The 17,705-nt window shown below is 44.9% G+C and overlaps 1 protein-coding gene across 1 annotated transcript in view; it reads right to left on the reverse strand.

The window, feature by feature from the left end:
- Positions 1-2,757: 2,757 nt before the first annotated feature.
- The window catches only part of LOC126426537 (ankyrin-3-like), a 305,624-nt gene continuing 290,676 nt past the window's right edge, over positions 2,758-17,705 (reverse strand). Inside the window, exon 4 of the mRNA XM_050088440.1 lies at positions 2,758-3,133. Within this exon, the coding sequence (XP_049944397.1) occupies positions 2,758-3,133 (376 nt within the window). The remainder of the gene's footprint in view (positions 3,134-17,705) is intronic.

Genomic DNA, 17,705 nt, shown 5'->3' on the forward strand with positions numbered 1-17,705 from the left:
CTGTCTATGGCTGAGAGTCAGTGAACTTACGTTTGTGAGCAGACATACTGGAAGGTGAGGAAACCATTGCGGAAGAATCCCCCATGATTACCAGCGTCTCCGATGGCGCGCTCCTCCCTTGTGGGGGCCCTCACTGAGGGCACTCCCGCCTTAGGTGATTGTTCACACCTCAGGTCACACCTCCCGACAAACGGACGGAGGGACCAATCGGCACTTTCGGGAGGTACCAGCTCAGGTAATCACCCCTCCCTGGGCCTGGCCATTACCAGGGGGTACGTACGTGTCCTACCTGTCTACCCGGGGCGGGGAATTACGCGTTACCCATCACCGGCTACGCATGGAAGTGCATGGGTTGGCCTTCAGACACGCACAGGGAGGAAAAAAGAGAAAGGGAAAGGAAAGAAGAGGGGTCTCAAACGCCGCAGCGGAGAAAAGTGCAGAGAGAAGCGGGAAGGAAAAGAGAAGGACAGAGGAAGGACGAAGACTTGCAAGTATAGAAAGCAAGGAATTTGTAACAGTTAAGAGCGTCCGTCTCCGGACGTAGGCACAAACCATACTACCAGAGGGGGAGAAAGGGAAGGAAAGAGCCAGAGGTGAGGGGGGGCGAAGTTGGGGGAGGGGGAAGGATGAGGAAAGGGAAGGTATGCAACCCGGAAAGGAAGGAGGGCCACATTAGCTCGGGGTCCCGTGCTCACTACGCACGTGTCCACAAAAGAGTTGTGAACCCCCTGGGGGGTTAAAATGAAAGTGGTAGCTACGGAAAGTTTTAAAAGAAAATATCGGCAACGAGAGGGTCTGTGTGGGTAGGTGCCATGCATCCATTTGCCGAGAATTTGCCAGGATTACAATGGACGGCTGAACTTGCTAATAACTTGGAGCAACACATTAAACTAATGAGTATTCAGAAGTGTTTGAAATTATTACTTGCATAAACATACGTAAAGTTCTACTTCAAACCGGAGAAACATATGTTTCAAGTAGTAGTAATAAGAGTCTCGCAGAAGAATTAAATCAGCTGAGAAATGTTGGGATACTATTTATGCAGGAAGTTGCGAAGTAGCAGAAAATATTGGAATATCACCTGAACTGAATGTAATGACTGATGACGGAGAGAAACGGCAGGGCAGAAGAAAACGCTTTGTTGATGAAGCAGCAGGGGACGATTTAAACCATAGCTCGAGGAATAGTTTTCAGCTAAATGTTTGCCACGTTATTACACAGCTGTAGGGAACTTGACTGTACTGCGTGCAGCCACACGCAACACGGACACATTCCGTTTCCCATGGAACTATGTAAGCGAACACGATTCTCCGGTCCAAGAGCCTGTGGGAAACGACGAATCTTGCTACAGTGTAGACGTGAACAACGAAGGTCTCGGAGAAGAAATTTTACTGTTGAAAAGATTCATGAAGGCAATGTTGTGCCTGAGCATTTCTTCTGCGCCTTGTCAGTACTCTTTGTGAGTGAAGTTTGAGTGACGGCCTTACGGACTGTTCTGCCATTTGCCTGCTGGCACCTCACAAGCAGAGGGGACGCTGACAGTTGTGGCAGGAGTCACGGACTGGCAGGGAGCGGCGAGCTGGGTCAGCTGCGACCGCAGCACGGCCACAGGGAGTGAAGTGAGGTGACAGCAGCTGACAGGCGTACACTCTCCACTACACTTATTTACTCGATGTATGAGTGAAGGTAAGTGTAATTTTACTACCTGTAGTTGCACGACTTGCGTTACCGTCTCAGCTGTGCCGTTGTGACCAATGAGTGTGGAGACTCGTTTGCGTCGTTGCGAAATTGCTTTCGTGTGCTGAAATTCGGGCCTCGGTGTTCTGTCTCTAATACAACTAGAATTACTTTGCTTGTTGCCATCTTTTACGTCAAGTAGAGACAACAGTACCAGATAGAGAGGATTTCCTTCATATTTTGTATGCATGTGATCTTGTGGTCTGATTGTGTTTAGTTAAATGTAGACTGACTGTATGGTTCCAGATGATAGTCGCATTATGTAGTGTGCATACTGCTACTACGATCTCGTTGTTATTAAACACAACAGCTACGGTAGAGTAGAATGTTTGCTGAATATGGAGAAGTAAATTGAGTCCGATTCAAATGGTACAAATGGCTCTGAGCACTATGGGACTTAACAGCTGTGGTCATCAGTCCCCTAGAACTTAGAACTACTTAAACCTAACTAACTTAAGGACATCACACACATCCATGCCCGAGGCAGGATTCGAACCTGCGACCGTAGCGGCCGCGCGGTTCTGGACTGCGCGCCTAGAACCTCGAGACCACCGCGGCCGGCAATTGAGTCTGACATCAGGAGCGAAAATTCTGGTGATAGAACTCATATAGCGTTAATCTCGGTATGTTGCAAATTAGAGTAGTCTGATGCAGCACCTTGCAGACTGGTGTGAAATACTTTTCGGCGATCAGATATTATAGAGCAGTTGTGTTTGTTCACAGTGAACTGTTGACTTTTGCCAAGTTTAGTCTGAAAGTGTACTCGAGACATTTTTCTTGAGAGAAGGATTGTCCGTTGTTACCTGAATTATTTTGCTGTTATCTGGCGTTGTCTGGCTTTTGCTACAACGTTCCTTAGAGTATTTGTGTGTTGTATGTTGCTTGAAGAGGTCTGAAATTAGTGAGTCACAATAGGATTGAATTTTTTGGATCTTTATTTAAAAAATTATGAATATTGCTCTCCTACAAACTCTTTCAGTTCTCCTGTTTTTTTGCACAGAGTTCGCTGGAATGTCTGCCTCATGACAGCATCTCCACCAGCCGCCTCCTGTTGTACTGCCTGGCGATGTCCAGCGCTGTCCGCCCATCACCAGTTGTGGCTCTCCTGTCGGCCCCCGCATCGAGCAGCGCAGCCGCCACTTCTGCGCGGCCATAGGCTGCCGCACAGTGCAGCGGCGTACACCCCCTGCTGTCCCTGGCGTCGACCGCCGCCCCCACCAGCAGCCTCGCCGCCTCGACGTCTCCCCTGTACGCTGCCCAGTGCAGGGCGGTCCACCCACCCTCGCCCCTCGCCCCCACGTCGGCCCCTGCGGTGATCAGCGCACTCAGCTCCCCCACTGCCCCCTGCTCAGCCGCCTGGATCAGCCTCCTGGCCCTCTCCTCTGCAGAGAGGCTCCTGCAAAAAACACACAAACTGCCACTCTCTGCTGCAAACACACAGCACACAATGGGGAAAACAGCCACACGAGGAAACAACTGTTGCGAATACAAATCTGTCCTGAAACAAATCTACCGTATTCCCCCTCCCACAGTACAAAACAATGCGCAATTGTGTGTATGTATTAAATTACAGTACATCTGTTCTATCGCCCTCATAAGAAAATCTTCATTAATCGTCCATTACAAATAGCATAATACAACCTCTGAAAGAATTTCATTACCACATTTTGTCACACTCATTGCTGCAAGTCAGTTCCTTCACTCTCGGGACGCTACACCTAACCAGTCGCTCACCTCCACTACAGAACAGGCTTCTTGCAGTTGATACTGGTCTCTGTCTGCAGCTTCACTGCCAGACGTCACACACAAGAAGAATCCCGTCTCCTGGTTTTCAAACAGACATTTTCCTGGTGTGCACGCAAAAAAAAATTCACTGCAGTTACCGGCAGTTTTCTTCATTCAGCCTCACCAAACACTGAAACTTTCTGACACATAGACAACAATTTATTCAAAACATGTGAGACATAAACACCAACTCGCCAACACCACCCCCATAAAAAAAAGTGTGTGTGTGTGTGTGTGTGTGTGTGTGTGTGTGTGTGTGTGTGTGTGTGTGAGATTTTATGGCCTCATAGCATACGCACATGTATTTAACATGTGCTATCACGCTCAAAATCATCTGAACGACCTCAGTTGTTCATCATAGTTTTTTCGGAGTAAGGACTGTTCTATAAAGTTTCTGGCGTGCAGCCGCATGAATTCAGTGGTTCGGTCCTCGGGTTTAATAGGACGGACCAAGTGCGGCAGCGTCAGTCACCTCGGCTCACTCTGGAGATGGCGGGACGGTGTTCGGCCGAAATATTAGGAGAAGAGGCTGAATTTATGCGGCTGCACGCCAGAAACTTTACGGAACGATCTGAATTGTGTTTCACCTGAATTGTGTTTCGCCTGATTTGTAATCAGTCCTCGTAACATTGTTCCTCTGCTCTGTTTTCGGTACAGCCTTTGCCTGTACAAAATGTTCACTGCACGAGACCACAAGAGAAAACTGCTCTGTGTGATTATCGGTTTACATGCAAATTGACACTTCGATAATGTAAATACCAGGAATCGTGTTATTGGACATTACACAGCCATTACGCTTGCATATTCAAACTTATTGCAATAAATGAAACCTCAGAAAGCAGCATCCTCCTTTAAAAGACATGACAAAAGTTTTCTTACTTCGCTACAATCCGGGAATGCAATCTAACAAGTAAAGAAGAAATATCTCGAGCATGGTTTCAGTCAAAAGTAACAAACTCTGTGCAAGTTGAAACTTGAAATGATCTGCCATAAAGTTTTGTGTTTCCCGGAGATTCGAACGCAGCACTTAATCGGATGGTTAACTAAGCAGAATGAAACGTCAGAAATCGTCATTTTTAACCAGCAATGAGATGACAAACTGAAACCAGGAAACGAAAGTGTTTTGTGTAATGGGCATTCGAAACCAACACCTATCGACACTGACCTCTAGTCACGCATAAACGTTATATATTGATTTAGTTCATGAGCAGCGAAATGTGGACATGTCATGATTTTAAATTCAATGATGAAAATTTTCTACTGACTAGGAATCGAAACCTGGACACATCGTTGTTGACTACATACAAAGATACCTCGACTGTACTATTCTCTTTCACCAGTAGCTCGGAGTGGCATGTTTGAAACTGACACGACAGGACGAAAACCTGCCCGTCTGACTTGGGACTCGAAACCAGTACCACCATTATTGTTAACAAAGCCCAGAGAATTGGTAAAATCAGAATAATTTCTCACATTTATTTTGCTGAGCTCATGCTGCAACTTAAAGTGACATGCCAGGATTCGAACCCAGGGATGTGTCTCTTGTGAATGTCTGTATGACTTTGCAGACAAGTGGAGACAATGAAGCAGTGGAAATGCATCATCTGAAAGTGATCAAGCGTGACGAAAATGGAGATCTGAGTTCGAATTCCAGGCCATCGTCAATATTTTCCACGTCTCAGGCTCGAATACAGTAAGAGTCAAGTGCGCTGCGGCCTTGTACAGGAATTGGCTCATTGATTTTAAAAAAATATCGCTTAAGAAAGGTGACTGGTGACAGAGTTTCGACCTGGCGTGACTTCCGCCTTTGTCAGGGCCCAACCTGTAGCGACTCTCCTCCAGGCTACCAGAGGTGGGAGAGATGCTGCTGATGCTTGTTAAAAATGATTGCCGGATGTGAGAAACGAACCCAGACCTTCAGCATATGTAGCAAGAATCATTTCAACTTTTTCTTAAGTAGCAACTATTACCACGAATTAAAATTCATGCAAACTAGAAACTCGCGCCCTTAACACCTTTTCTTTCATTTAATTTTTTAACCATTCCGAGGTCTGGCCACGACGCCTGCCCCATACCTGTCACCGAGTTGCTGCGCTATTTTCGCGCATAATTTTTTTATTTTTTATTGCTAATTTTTTTTCATTTTTAGCACTTCATCTGAAAGACCATGTTTGCACACAAACTGAGCTGAGAGCGACGCCTTCCAAGCCCTGTGTTCACGATGGTCTGCTTTCCGATTTATTTCGCCACATCTTGTAACTCGCCCAATGCCTCAGTTCCCGAGGCTCGTTTGGAAAGTTGGTCTTCTGCCATCCCCGAGTACTGCACGCGCCGGAAGCTCCGTGCTGCGATTCCTGATACAGCGGGTGACGATGAATGTAACGCAGAACAGCAGAAATCAGTGCAGTCGCTTCTGGTTAAAAGGAGTTTCGACATACGGAACGAAGTGAAATAAAGTGTACTAAAAAGTACCATGTGCTCTGTCGTGAGGACCAGCTTTTCCTCCGAGATTCCTTCAACACAAAATAGAGTGCTTCTGACCTACGTATTTCAAATTAGATTTCTGTTTCCTTAAAAATAAGTAAGGCAGTAAGAAACACCGTTTAACACAAAAGAGCTTAAGGACGATTCATTATGATGTTCTTGCGTTTACGCCTTTTTCTATTCAGTTTGCACACTGTACCACGTAACTGTATGTACTGAAACATGTTGCGAAGTTCCTCTCGCAGTTTTCCGCCTCCGCCCCGTGGCCCGCTTGTGGCCGGCGTGCGTGCGGCGACCCACGCAGCGCCCGCCCGTCTCCTCTCCCTCTGCTGGCAGGTGGTACGTTGTCTGCCCTCTTAGCCAGTTTACAGCATTCCTTCATTCACAAGGCACGTCGCTACGATTCAAAAAAAATTGAAAGGCAAGGTACTGGGAGCAGAGTTCGTGTTATTGTGGCTAACAATTGTATGATAACTCACCAGATGTCCTTCACTTGAGCACGTACAAACCTCGCCTGCTATCAGGTCGTAATTCTCTCACGTGCTGCCGACCACCCAGGTGGACTGCCTCAAGTTTCGCTTTGGTTGCTACTTTCCTGTTTACTGCCCTCTACCGAGTAGTTTTCACACTTGTTGGTAGGTGAGGGTTGCCGATGTTTGTCGAAATGGCCCTCCAGCTGTAGTGCGGCCACTTTTGTACAGTCACGTTTCCGCTTTTGCTTCTCATTAATTCCACGCACATGTTCTTGACTTTTACCATGTTCGACGGCCAACTTTGGTTTGAGTATAACTGAGTTGGAATCAAAATTGTTCAAATTGATAAAAGCCATTGGCGATGTGCCGTACATCTGTGGGTGGATTCGAGACAGTGGGAGTAATTTCGTCTGGTAAGTGCGGCGTGAGGGTCGTCTGTGTCTTCTTCCGCATGTCGTGTGTTGAACACACGAATAAAGTTTCTCACTTTCTCCCAAAGTCGGTGAGATTTAATCCCCACCCCTGTTTCCGACTGAGATGGTCAACGTGTCAAACTTTATCTTAAAAATATTACCACGAATTAGAAAATGATTCGTAGCTGACAGAAATCTTGCTGCTGTTTCACGTGGTATGGGTAAAACATGTGCCACGCAGTTGACTTTAGTGACCATGTACATATGCGCAAAGTGTGCCCTTTTGAGGTCGTTAACTCTTCTCGCCTTATATTCTTTGACTCCAACTGGCACACTGGCAAGCACTTAGAGTTTGCAGCTGCAGTACGATTTACGTTAGACCTGTAGTCCAGAGCCAGAACTTGGACTGAGGTCTCGCATGTTTCGCAAAAATATTCCGCACCCCACATTCATGATGTGTGGTTTAGTGTTGCTTAGCTTTGAACCTGATGCAAGTTCGGATTTGCTGGTGACCTGCAGTGCCTTCTCCCAGTCGTTGTCGCCAACGATCACTACATCCACATCACCTGTGTACGCCCAACACACGACATTCTGGCGGTATGTGTGTGTGTGTGTGTGTGTGTGTGTGTGTGTGTGTGTGTGTGTGTGTGTGTGTCCGCATGCGTGCAGCCCTCCTAGCCGTTTCTACTGAGCGGCTAGCAGGGCCTCAGCAGCAGTGGCGAACGAGGCCCTCCACACAGGACCACCTCAGCGCACACAGCTCTTGAGTGCGAGCTGCCTTGTTAGCTGACCACTGATCATGATTTGGAAACTGTTGTTCTTCAACATTATACCAATTACCTTGACAAAATATTGCAGAAAATCCAGTACGGTCATTGTTTCAAGAAGGCACTGGTGACTCACCCTATCGAAAGCATTCCCGAAATCGAGCGACATTATGGCGCATTCGAGCGTGTGAACATGTGCCGCAGCTACGATGTCGCAACATTCACGGACAGTTTGAATACTTTATCTGCCTCTACCCACCGTAGTTCGTTAGGGGCCAGTTACCTCATGCATTATCATTTTCACTCTCCAGGCAAGAACGCGCACCATTAATTTTGTAACCACCATTCAGGGCAGTAACTGATCTCAAGAGTCCCTTTAGTCAGCCATAGTGCCAGCAGTGCTAGTGTTTTGAATACAGTCTTAGACAGGTAGTGCTTTTTTCATTGTTTTCTACAAGAAGTGTCTAGTAACCACAGTTCAGCCAACAGACAGCCGCCTTTAGTGAATTAGCAGTCTAGTTAAAAGTTTATTAACTCTCTACAGTAAATTGATTTCTTAGGACAGATACGATGTGTGACTGCAGTGTACGGATGCAGGGGGAGCTGGCCACTGTCCGCGAACAGCTGAGCGTGTTGATGGCCGCGGTCAGCCGTCTTCAGGCTGCTGCCACTGAGTGTAGCGGCAGTGGGGAGTCTGGTGCGTCGCATGGTACAGCCCAGGTGTTACACATGCTTCACCCACGGTTCCTGCTGTCGAGACATGCGGGTATCTGGCGCGGTTGGGCCACCCTCTCCCCAAGGGGAGTGGCGGGTTCAGCGGCGTTCGCGGCGCACGAGGCGGAGGGTAAGTGTGGAGGCTGGCCGTGTGGCATCGCCCACTCTGCCTGTGAGTGGACATGTGGCCGCTCCTTCAGCAAGGTCCGAGCATGCACACGGGGGGGAGGGGTTTATTAGTTATTGGGAGCTCCAACGTTAGGCGGGTGATGGAGCCCCTTAGGGAAATAGCGGGAAGGTCGGGGAAGAAGGCCAGTGTTCACTCTGTCTGCTTGCCGGGGGGTCTCACCGGAGATGTGGAGGAGGCCCTGCCGGCGGCGATAGATAGCACTGGGTGCACCCGACTGCAAATTGTTGCTCATGTCGGCACCAATGACTCCTGCCGTCTGCATTCAGAGGTCATCATCAGTTAGTACAGGTGGTTGCCGGGGTTGGCGCAGACAGAAAGCCTCGCTCGCGGGGTGGAATCAGAGCTAACTATTTGTAGTATCGTTCCCAGAACCGACCGCGGTCCTCTGGTTTGGAGCCGAGTGGAAGGCTTAAACCAGAGGCTCAGACGATTCTGCGGAGATCTGGGGTGCAAATTTCCCGATGTTCGCTATCGGCTCAAGAAATGTAGGATCCCCCTGAATATGTCAGGCGTGAGGAAGCGGCTACAAGGGTATCGGAGTACGTGTGGATTGCACATGTGGTTTTTTTTAGGTTAGATAATTCCCTCCCTAGGCCCGACAAGACCCCTCTTGAGACGCGACAAGGTAGTAGTAGGCAAAACGCAATGGGGAATAACAATATTAATAAGCTATTAGTGAATTGCAGGAGCGTGTATAGAAAGGTCCCAGAACTGCTCTCATTAATAAACGGTCACAATGTCCACATAGTACTAGGGACAGAAAGTTGGCTGAAACCAAATGTAAACAGTAATGAAATTCAGATTGGAATGTATATCACAGAGACAGGCTGGACAGTGAAAGTGAAGGCGTGTTTATAGCGATAAGAAGTGCAATAGTATGGAAGGAAATTGACGGAGATCCGAAATGTGAAATAATTTGGGTGAAGGTGACGGTTAAAGCAGGCTCAGACATGGTAATTGGATGTCTCTATAGGCCCCCTGGCTCAGCAGCTGTTGTGGCTGAGCACCTGAAGGATAATTTGGAAAATATTTCAAGTAGATTTCCCCACCATGTTATAGTTCTGGGTGGAGATTTTACTTTGCCAGATGTAGACTGGGAGACTCAAACATTCATAACAGGTGCATGGACAAAGAATCCAGTGAAATTTTTTCAAGTGCTTTATCTGAAAACTACCTTGAGCAGTTAAACAGAGAACCGACTCGTGGCGATAACATATTGGACCTTCTGGTGACAAACAGACCCGAACTATTTGAAACAGAACAGGGAATCAACTATCATAAACTGGTTACTGCATCGATGATTTCAGCCATAAATAGAAATATTAAAAAAGGTTGGAAGATTTTTCTGTTTAGCAAAAGTGACAAAAAGCAGATTTCAGAGTACCTGACGGCTCAACACAAAAGTTTTGATTTAAGCACAGACAGTGTTGAGGATCAGTGGACAAAGTTCAAAACCATCGTACAATATGCGTTACATGTGTATGTGCCAAGCAAGATCGTAACAGATGGAAAAGAGCCACCGTGGTACAACAACCGAGTTAGAAAACTGCTGCGGAAACAAAGGGAACTTCACAGCAAACAAAAAATTATGCGAAGCGAAATGTAATGTGAGGAGGGCCATGCGAGAGGCGTTCAATGAATTCGAAAGTAAAGTTCTATGTACTGACTTGGCAGAAAATCCTAAGATATTTTGGTCTTGTGTCAAAGCGGTAGGTGGATCAAAACAAAATGTCCAGACACTCTGTGACCAAAATGGTACTGAAACAGAGGATGACAGACTAAAGGCCGAAATACTAAATGTCTTTTTCCAAAGCTGTTCCACAAAGGAAGAATGCACTGTAGTTCCTTCTCTTAGATTGTCGCACAGATGACCAAATGGTAGATACCGAAATAGATGACAGAGGGATAGAGAAACAATTAAAATCGCTCAAAAGAGGAAAGGCCGCTGGAGCTGATGGGGATACCAGTTCGATTTTACACAGAGTACGCGAAGGAACTTGCCCCCCTTCTTGCAGCGGTGTACCGTAGGTCTCTAGAAGAACGTAGCGTTCCAAAGGATTGGGAAAGGGCACAGGTCATCGCCGTTTTCAAGAAGGGACATCGAACAGATGTGCAGGACTATAGACCTATATCCCTAACGTCGATCAGTTGTAGAATTTTGGAACACGTATTACGTTCGAGTATAATGAATTTTATGGAAACTAGAAGTCCACAAGACTCAAGAGGGCCATAGACACAGGTTCACAGACCAATTGTGTGACTGGATTGAAGAGTTCCTATATAACAGAACGCAGCATGTCGTTCTCAATGGCGAGAAGTCTTCCGAAGTAAGAGTGATTTCAGGTGTGCTGCAGGGGAGTGTCGTAGGACTGTTGCTGTTTACATTATACATAAATGACCTTGTGGATGACATCGGAAATTCACTGAGGCTTTTTGCGGATGATGCTGTGGTATATCGAGAGGTTGGAATGATGGAAAATTGTACTGAAATGCAGGAGGATCTGCAGCGAATTGATGCATGGTGTAGGAAATGGCAATCGAATCTCAATGTAGACAAGTGTAGTGTGCTGCTAATACACAGAAAGAAAGATCCCATATTATTTAGCAACAATATAGCAACTCAGGAACTGGAAGCAGTTAATTCCATAAATTATCTGGGAGTATGCATTAGGAGTGATTTAAAATGGAAAGATCATATAAAGTTGATTGTCGGTAAAGCAGATGCCAGACAGATTCATTGGAAGAATCCTAAGGAAACGCAATCCGAAAACAAAGGAAGTGGGTTACAGTACGCTTGTTCGCCCACTGCTCGAATACTGGTCAGCAGTGTGGGATCCGTGCCAGATAGGGTTGATAGAAGAGATAGAGAAGATCAATGCAGAGCAGCGCTCTTCGTTACAGGATCATTTACAAATCGCGAAAGCGTTACGGAGATGATAGATGAACTCCAGTGGAACACTCTGCAGGAGAGACGCTCAGTAGTTCAGCACGGACTTTTGTCAGAGTTTTGAGAACATACCTTCACCGAGGAGTCAAACAGTATATTGCTCCCTCCTACGTCTCGTGAAGAGACGGTGAGGATAATATCAGAGAGATTAGAGCCCACACAGAAGCATACCGACAATCCTCCTTTCCACAAACAATACGAGACTGGAATAGAAGGGAGAACCGATAGAGGTACTCAAGGTACCCTCCGCCACATCATCTAACTTAAAACTAACTTACGCTAAGGACGACACCCACGCTTATACCAGAGGGAGGACTCGAACCTCTGATGGGGGCAGCCGCGCAGACCGCGCGGCGAACAGTGGAAAGTATCAACACAAAGGCATCAGACGTGACGAAAAGGGAGATCCGAGTTCGAATCTCAGTCCAGCACCGATATTTTGCACATCTCATGCCGAAATAAAATAAGAATCAGCTGCCCAGTGATCTTGCACGATGAGTGGCACATTCATCAAAAAACACACTCGCGTAAGAAAGCTTACTGGTGACTGACTTTCAACCTGGCATGTTTAGGCCTCTGTCATGGCCCACCCTATAAGGACCCTCGCGCAACAAGTAGCGAAGTGACGTCTCTTATGTCCGTTTGGAACCACAGTGCAACACTACATTTTTCGAATGACGTCACCAAGGGTGAAGATGTGCTGTTTCTACTTCTTAAATTGCTTGCCTTATGTGAGAACCTAGCCCCGATCATCACAAGAATCATTCCAAATAAACACCCGTCTGCACAGAGCATTGGTTCATGACTGTGTCGTAATGAAGGCCTTTCCGCACTAATGGAAAATTCCGATTCCGTGGAGGTCGATTACAACCTGTTGGAAACGTTTCTTTGTTGGTCCATATCGACAGTCACCGGCCACCTTGGCTACCTAAGGCGTGCTCCTGACTTGGTTCTGTTATCGCCGAAATAAGATCACGTTAAGAGGCAGCTGCACGAACGGGCAACACGGTACAGTGCGCAGATTTCTGCAGGATGTGCCTCTACACTTGCGGTTCTACGCTTGTAGAATTTCGGGTCTATTCACAAATTTGTGTAAACCCGAAGGCCAGATATCGAACATACTCTCGTCTTTGGATTTCGTCTCGCATAATTGCATTCCTGCAGCATTTTATGGGGAGAGTGCTGAAGTATGTAAGGAACCACGGTAGATTATACCTAAAAAACTGGACAAGTTTCTGTCAAAACTTAAATCGTGTTTGCAGCTGCTAGTAACATAATAATTGGCTGGATGAAAACGTGCACTTTTGAAATGCAGCAAACAGCTGAAGTATTGTTCTGCAAGGCGATTAGGGCCCACCTGCCAGGAAGGTGGAAATAAAATAAAATCTGAAACTAATAACATATTTTAGTCTACCGTACTCATATCAATGTATTTTACTTCGCTTGATAGCTCCCGGCCACAGAAATCTATTTTGTTTTCGTTTGACGTGAGAGCAATAAACGAAGAGGAGACAGCAAAACCACTAAACGTAAACGCAGGTCAGGTGGAGGTTAGCCACCTCCCCACCATAGCTCACAAGGTGATGACACGACCACGGGGTCGGGGATTTGTCCGAAATTTTGCGTGGACCCCTAACACCTCACGTGGTTAAAATATTAGGACACACTACTCGGAAAATCCCGAGAAAAATCGGTCCAAAGTTTCTCAGGTGCCTTAAGAGTATAAAATGTTGGTCCAGTGCCGAGCCGCCGTTTGGCATAGTCATTGTGGTATTATTTTGTGAATAGGAAATTTTCTACGAACTCCAGACTACATTCCGTTCATCTGGCTGATTCCCCTTCGTGTACCACTTGCAACCTGATTGACAGAGATGATCATCAATTTGTCTGTGGAAATGCAAATAATATATGGTTGCCAATCAGAAAAAAATTAGCAACTATGCAGAGAAAACCGCCGTATTTGATAACGCCAACGTGGCTTTTATTCCCGGAAGAAGAATTATACCCCACCTCAAAGAAAAATGCCGTCAACTGGTTGAAGGGACACGCGGTATTTTACCTGCTGTCCAGTAAAGAAAGAAGCAAAGGAGATTTTTGGACGTACATCTCCGACCGGCATCACAAGCTACTACGCATAAATAATTACTATGATACAGACGCCAACTTCCTCAGAAGAAGCGTCATGTGAACTCCATTTTCGATTATGCGATTCAGAACATGAAGAAACGAGAGACAATTTAATCTTTGAAAAACAAATACGATCAAGTGGCGAATATCACTATCTGGTTTAGGCCTTGATTTCTTCTAAAGTGTCAAGAAACCTGTAATTAATTTTCGTTAGTTTTATTGCGCTCGATGAAGCAACAGATCTTACAGATACAGCCCAAGTTGTGATATACATACGAGGTGTCGATAACGCACTTTGTGGAACATAGGACATTTTGGACTTGGTACCTTTGAAAGGGACTACTACAGGTGCGGACTTACTCCAAGCTGTCGAGCAAGCGATTGATGGTGTCGGTATGGATTAGAATAGGTGAGTCTCAAATGGTTCGAATGGCTCTGAGCACTATGGGACTTAACTTCTGTTGTCATCAGTCCCCTAGAACTACTTAAACCTAACTAACCTAAGGACATCACACACATCCATGCCCGAGGCAGGATTCGAACCTGCGACCGTAGTGGTCGCGCGGTTCCAGACTGTAGCGCCTAGAACCGCTCGGCCACCCCGACCGGCGGTGAGGCTCAGTGACCACAGATGGAGCACCATCAATGCAAGGCTACCGGAGAGGACTGATAGCACGGATGCGCCAAAAGCTAGGGCGCACAAATGAGACTTACGGAATTCACTACATTCTGCATCGAGAGGCGCTTTGTGCAAAATCAGTAACATTAGCAAACGTGATGCAAATTGTTGTGCATACTGTAAACTACCTGAAGACACATGGGCATAAGAATCGCCAGTTTCGGCGGTTCTTTGAGGAATTAGGAGCGGAGTACGGTGACATAGCTTACTATACTGAAGTACGCTGGATCAGTTGAGGTAAAATGCTGAAAATATTTTTTGATCTACGTTTGGTCATAGTAACATTCTTACATGAGAAGGGAAAAAGTGAACCTATGTTGGAAGACCCTTGTTGGATATCAGACCTTGCATTTCTTGTGGACATTACGTCTCACATGAACAGCCTGAACGTCAGTTTGCAAGGTGAAAATAATTTAATTTCTCACATGGTGGGAAAAGTAAATGCCTTTGAAAGGAAGCTTGCGCTTTGGGAGCGCCAGCAAATGACAGAAAACACTGCACATTTCCCGACTCCTGGACTGGTCCATGAAAGTGCTAGATTTCAAGAATACGTATCAATAATTGGAAAAATTAAGGAACAATTTCGAGCACAATTTGCAGATGATACGAGTTTGCCTCCTGCCATTCGCCTCTTTGCCCGACCGTTCTCGTCGTCAGTTGAAGATGCTCCGAATGATCTACAGATGGAACTGATCGACCTACAGTGCAATACAAGACTGAAGGACAAGTTCTTTGAAGTGCAAAGTTCAAAAGAATTCTACGAAAATTTTTCACAACAAGAATTTCCACACCTGCACAAAGATGCCGCAAGACTTATGTCCATGTTCGGGTTGACATATGTTTATGAAAGGTTTTTCTGAGTCATAAAAATTAATAAATCAAGGTTTATATCAAGCATAAGTGATGAAAATCTTCACAACTGCTTGCGTTCGTCAATGAGCTGACCTTTTATGCCCGATATTAACTATATCATTTCTCATGACCAGTGATAAATGTGTTTGGATTTATTACTTTCAGAATAAAAAATTATTGTTTACTAACTGTGCATTATTGCATCATTCTGCTCCATGGTATATTATTATCAGGAAAATTGCTCATTAAACCGATTGTTCCAATGTATACTTACATTTACGGTTTTTTTAATGTGTGAAGGGCTACGCTCAGCTGAGGTCGATAAACAATAACCTTCATCTAATTGTCGGTTATTATGCAGATTTTAGACAGAACTGATAATAGTATTGAAATAGTAGGTGTTCGAGAGGTCTGCGGTTATCATTCTGTTCAGAGGTCAGTGAGACAGAAATTATGTGGGTGTAACTGAGGGCACCGAGAATTAGTTATAGGAAACCTTGCATTAGTTTAATGTTATTTAAAATCATCAATAAGGTTCGCTGTAAGTCACTAACTGCTCTCTTTCTTAAATACTAGATCAAAAACATTACGCGTATTTGCGTGCCGTCAGTCAAGCTGCCTTAATAGAAACCCACAGTTGTTAACTGTATTTCTTGTCTTACTGGGTTAAACTGGTAACATAAAAATAGACGTCTCAATGAGTAGACTGACAGTATTCAGTATTTTAAATGTTTTAATACACGAAATACCTTCCCATGGTTGGCTTGCAAGCTGTGGAAAGAGCACTAGAATGCGCTGGTACAGAGTACCCCAGCAAGTGGATAAAGCGACATCTGTGCATAGAAACGTGCACTACATGAATGCTGATGGCTGCGGCATGCACGCTGTGACCCAGAAGTTGCACATGTGCAGGAGCACCGCACGCGTGCAGAATTTCTGGCCGGCCCTGAGAAAGCGGAATTTATTACTATCTTAGAAAGCGACAGTAGATCATTTTCGGCTAACCCGGACTGGCTCAAAATTTTGGATACTGTATTGCAACTCTGGATCATGATCCATTCTTTGTGGAACCGTATTCGGTACCTTTTTCTAAACAACAGGCCGTGCAGAATGAAACAGGTAAGATTATGGAATGAGGAGTGATATAACACAGTAACAGCGAATATATCAGTCCACTTACTGTAAACAGGGATGGAGGAGTACATGTTGCCATTGATGCACAAACTCTAAACAAAGTAAAAAGAGAGGTGGACAGGCCTGAAAATTTGGACAAAATGTTGCAAAAATTTCATAATGAGGTATTTAACCAGCTTCAACGTGACTGCTGGCTATTGGCAAATCCCATTAAGTCTAGAATCGCATGAATATAAAGCAATCCTGTTTACCGGGAAATGTTATCGATACAAAGTAGTTCCATTTGGACTGAATACCTATCTGGCAGTGTTTATTAGAGCTCTGGACTTTGTGTTAGGGGAGGAGTTGAGTTCCAGGTTAACTATTTATGTAGATGATTTATTTATCTCCAATGAAAACTGGCAAAAAAAGCTCCAAACTGTTGCTCTTCAAGCAGGAGGCATCACATTAAAATTATAGAAATGTGAACTTGTAAAATTAGAAATTAAATTCTTGAGCCATATAATTACTAATACCGGCATTAATAAGAACCTGGAGAAAGTTACGTGCCTTAGAAAAATTTCCCCCACCTAAAAATAGGAAACAGTTGTAAGCCTTTATAGGTTGGTATGGATTTTACAGAAAATTTGTTAAGGGGAAACCCTTCAACAATCCACACTTTAACAACCTATAAAAAGATTTAGTGCTTTTGTTTGGACAGGATTGTGAATCTTTAAAGATTAAACTTTGACATGATAATGTTTTACATCACCCAGTACTGTCAGACTTTCAATATGAATACTGACAGTAGCACCTATGGGATTGATATTGAAATTTTCCAGGAGATAGGAACTAAACTATATCAGAGGAGGTAGCCTTGGCCATATTATGGGACCTAAAGAAATTTACAGATTGGTGGGGTTTTAAGATCATCACACATTGACCACAAAGCTCAAACATTCCTTAAAGATTGTTGCCTTCTAATTGGCAGGCTCACCCAATGGGCTTTATACCTGCAACTATTTAATTATGAACTCTGCTATGTAAAGGGTAGAAAAAATTATGTGGCAATGAATTGTCCCAATGGTACTGATGAAGTACTCAAGGAATGCAATGGAGATGGAACTTTCCAAATTAATTACATGAAGAAGATCAGGCAAAAATGAATTTGAACAGATTTGCAAAGGCATGCGATATCATCAAAATGAGCAACCGAATTAGAAATCTGTATAAGTAAATTTTGATTTTTAGAAGTATCTTGTATAAGAGGAGAGGCTTCATTACTGAAGAATGGATGGTGTGTTGTCCTACCCAATTTGATACAGATGTCAGATTATTTTCACTATCATTGGGCCAAAAGAGTGTCTAGATAAATTGGCTAGTGTTATAGTGATTGCCAATAGTAAGCGTCGAAAGGTAACTGA

Source organism: Schistocerca serialis, chromosome 11, assembly GCF_023864345.2.
Source record: "Schistocerca serialis cubense isolate TAMUIC-IGC-003099 chromosome 11, iqSchSeri2.2, whole genome shotgun sequence".
Classification (NCBI taxonomy): Eukaryota; Metazoa; Arthropoda; class Insecta; order Orthoptera; family Acrididae; genus Schistocerca; species Schistocerca serialis.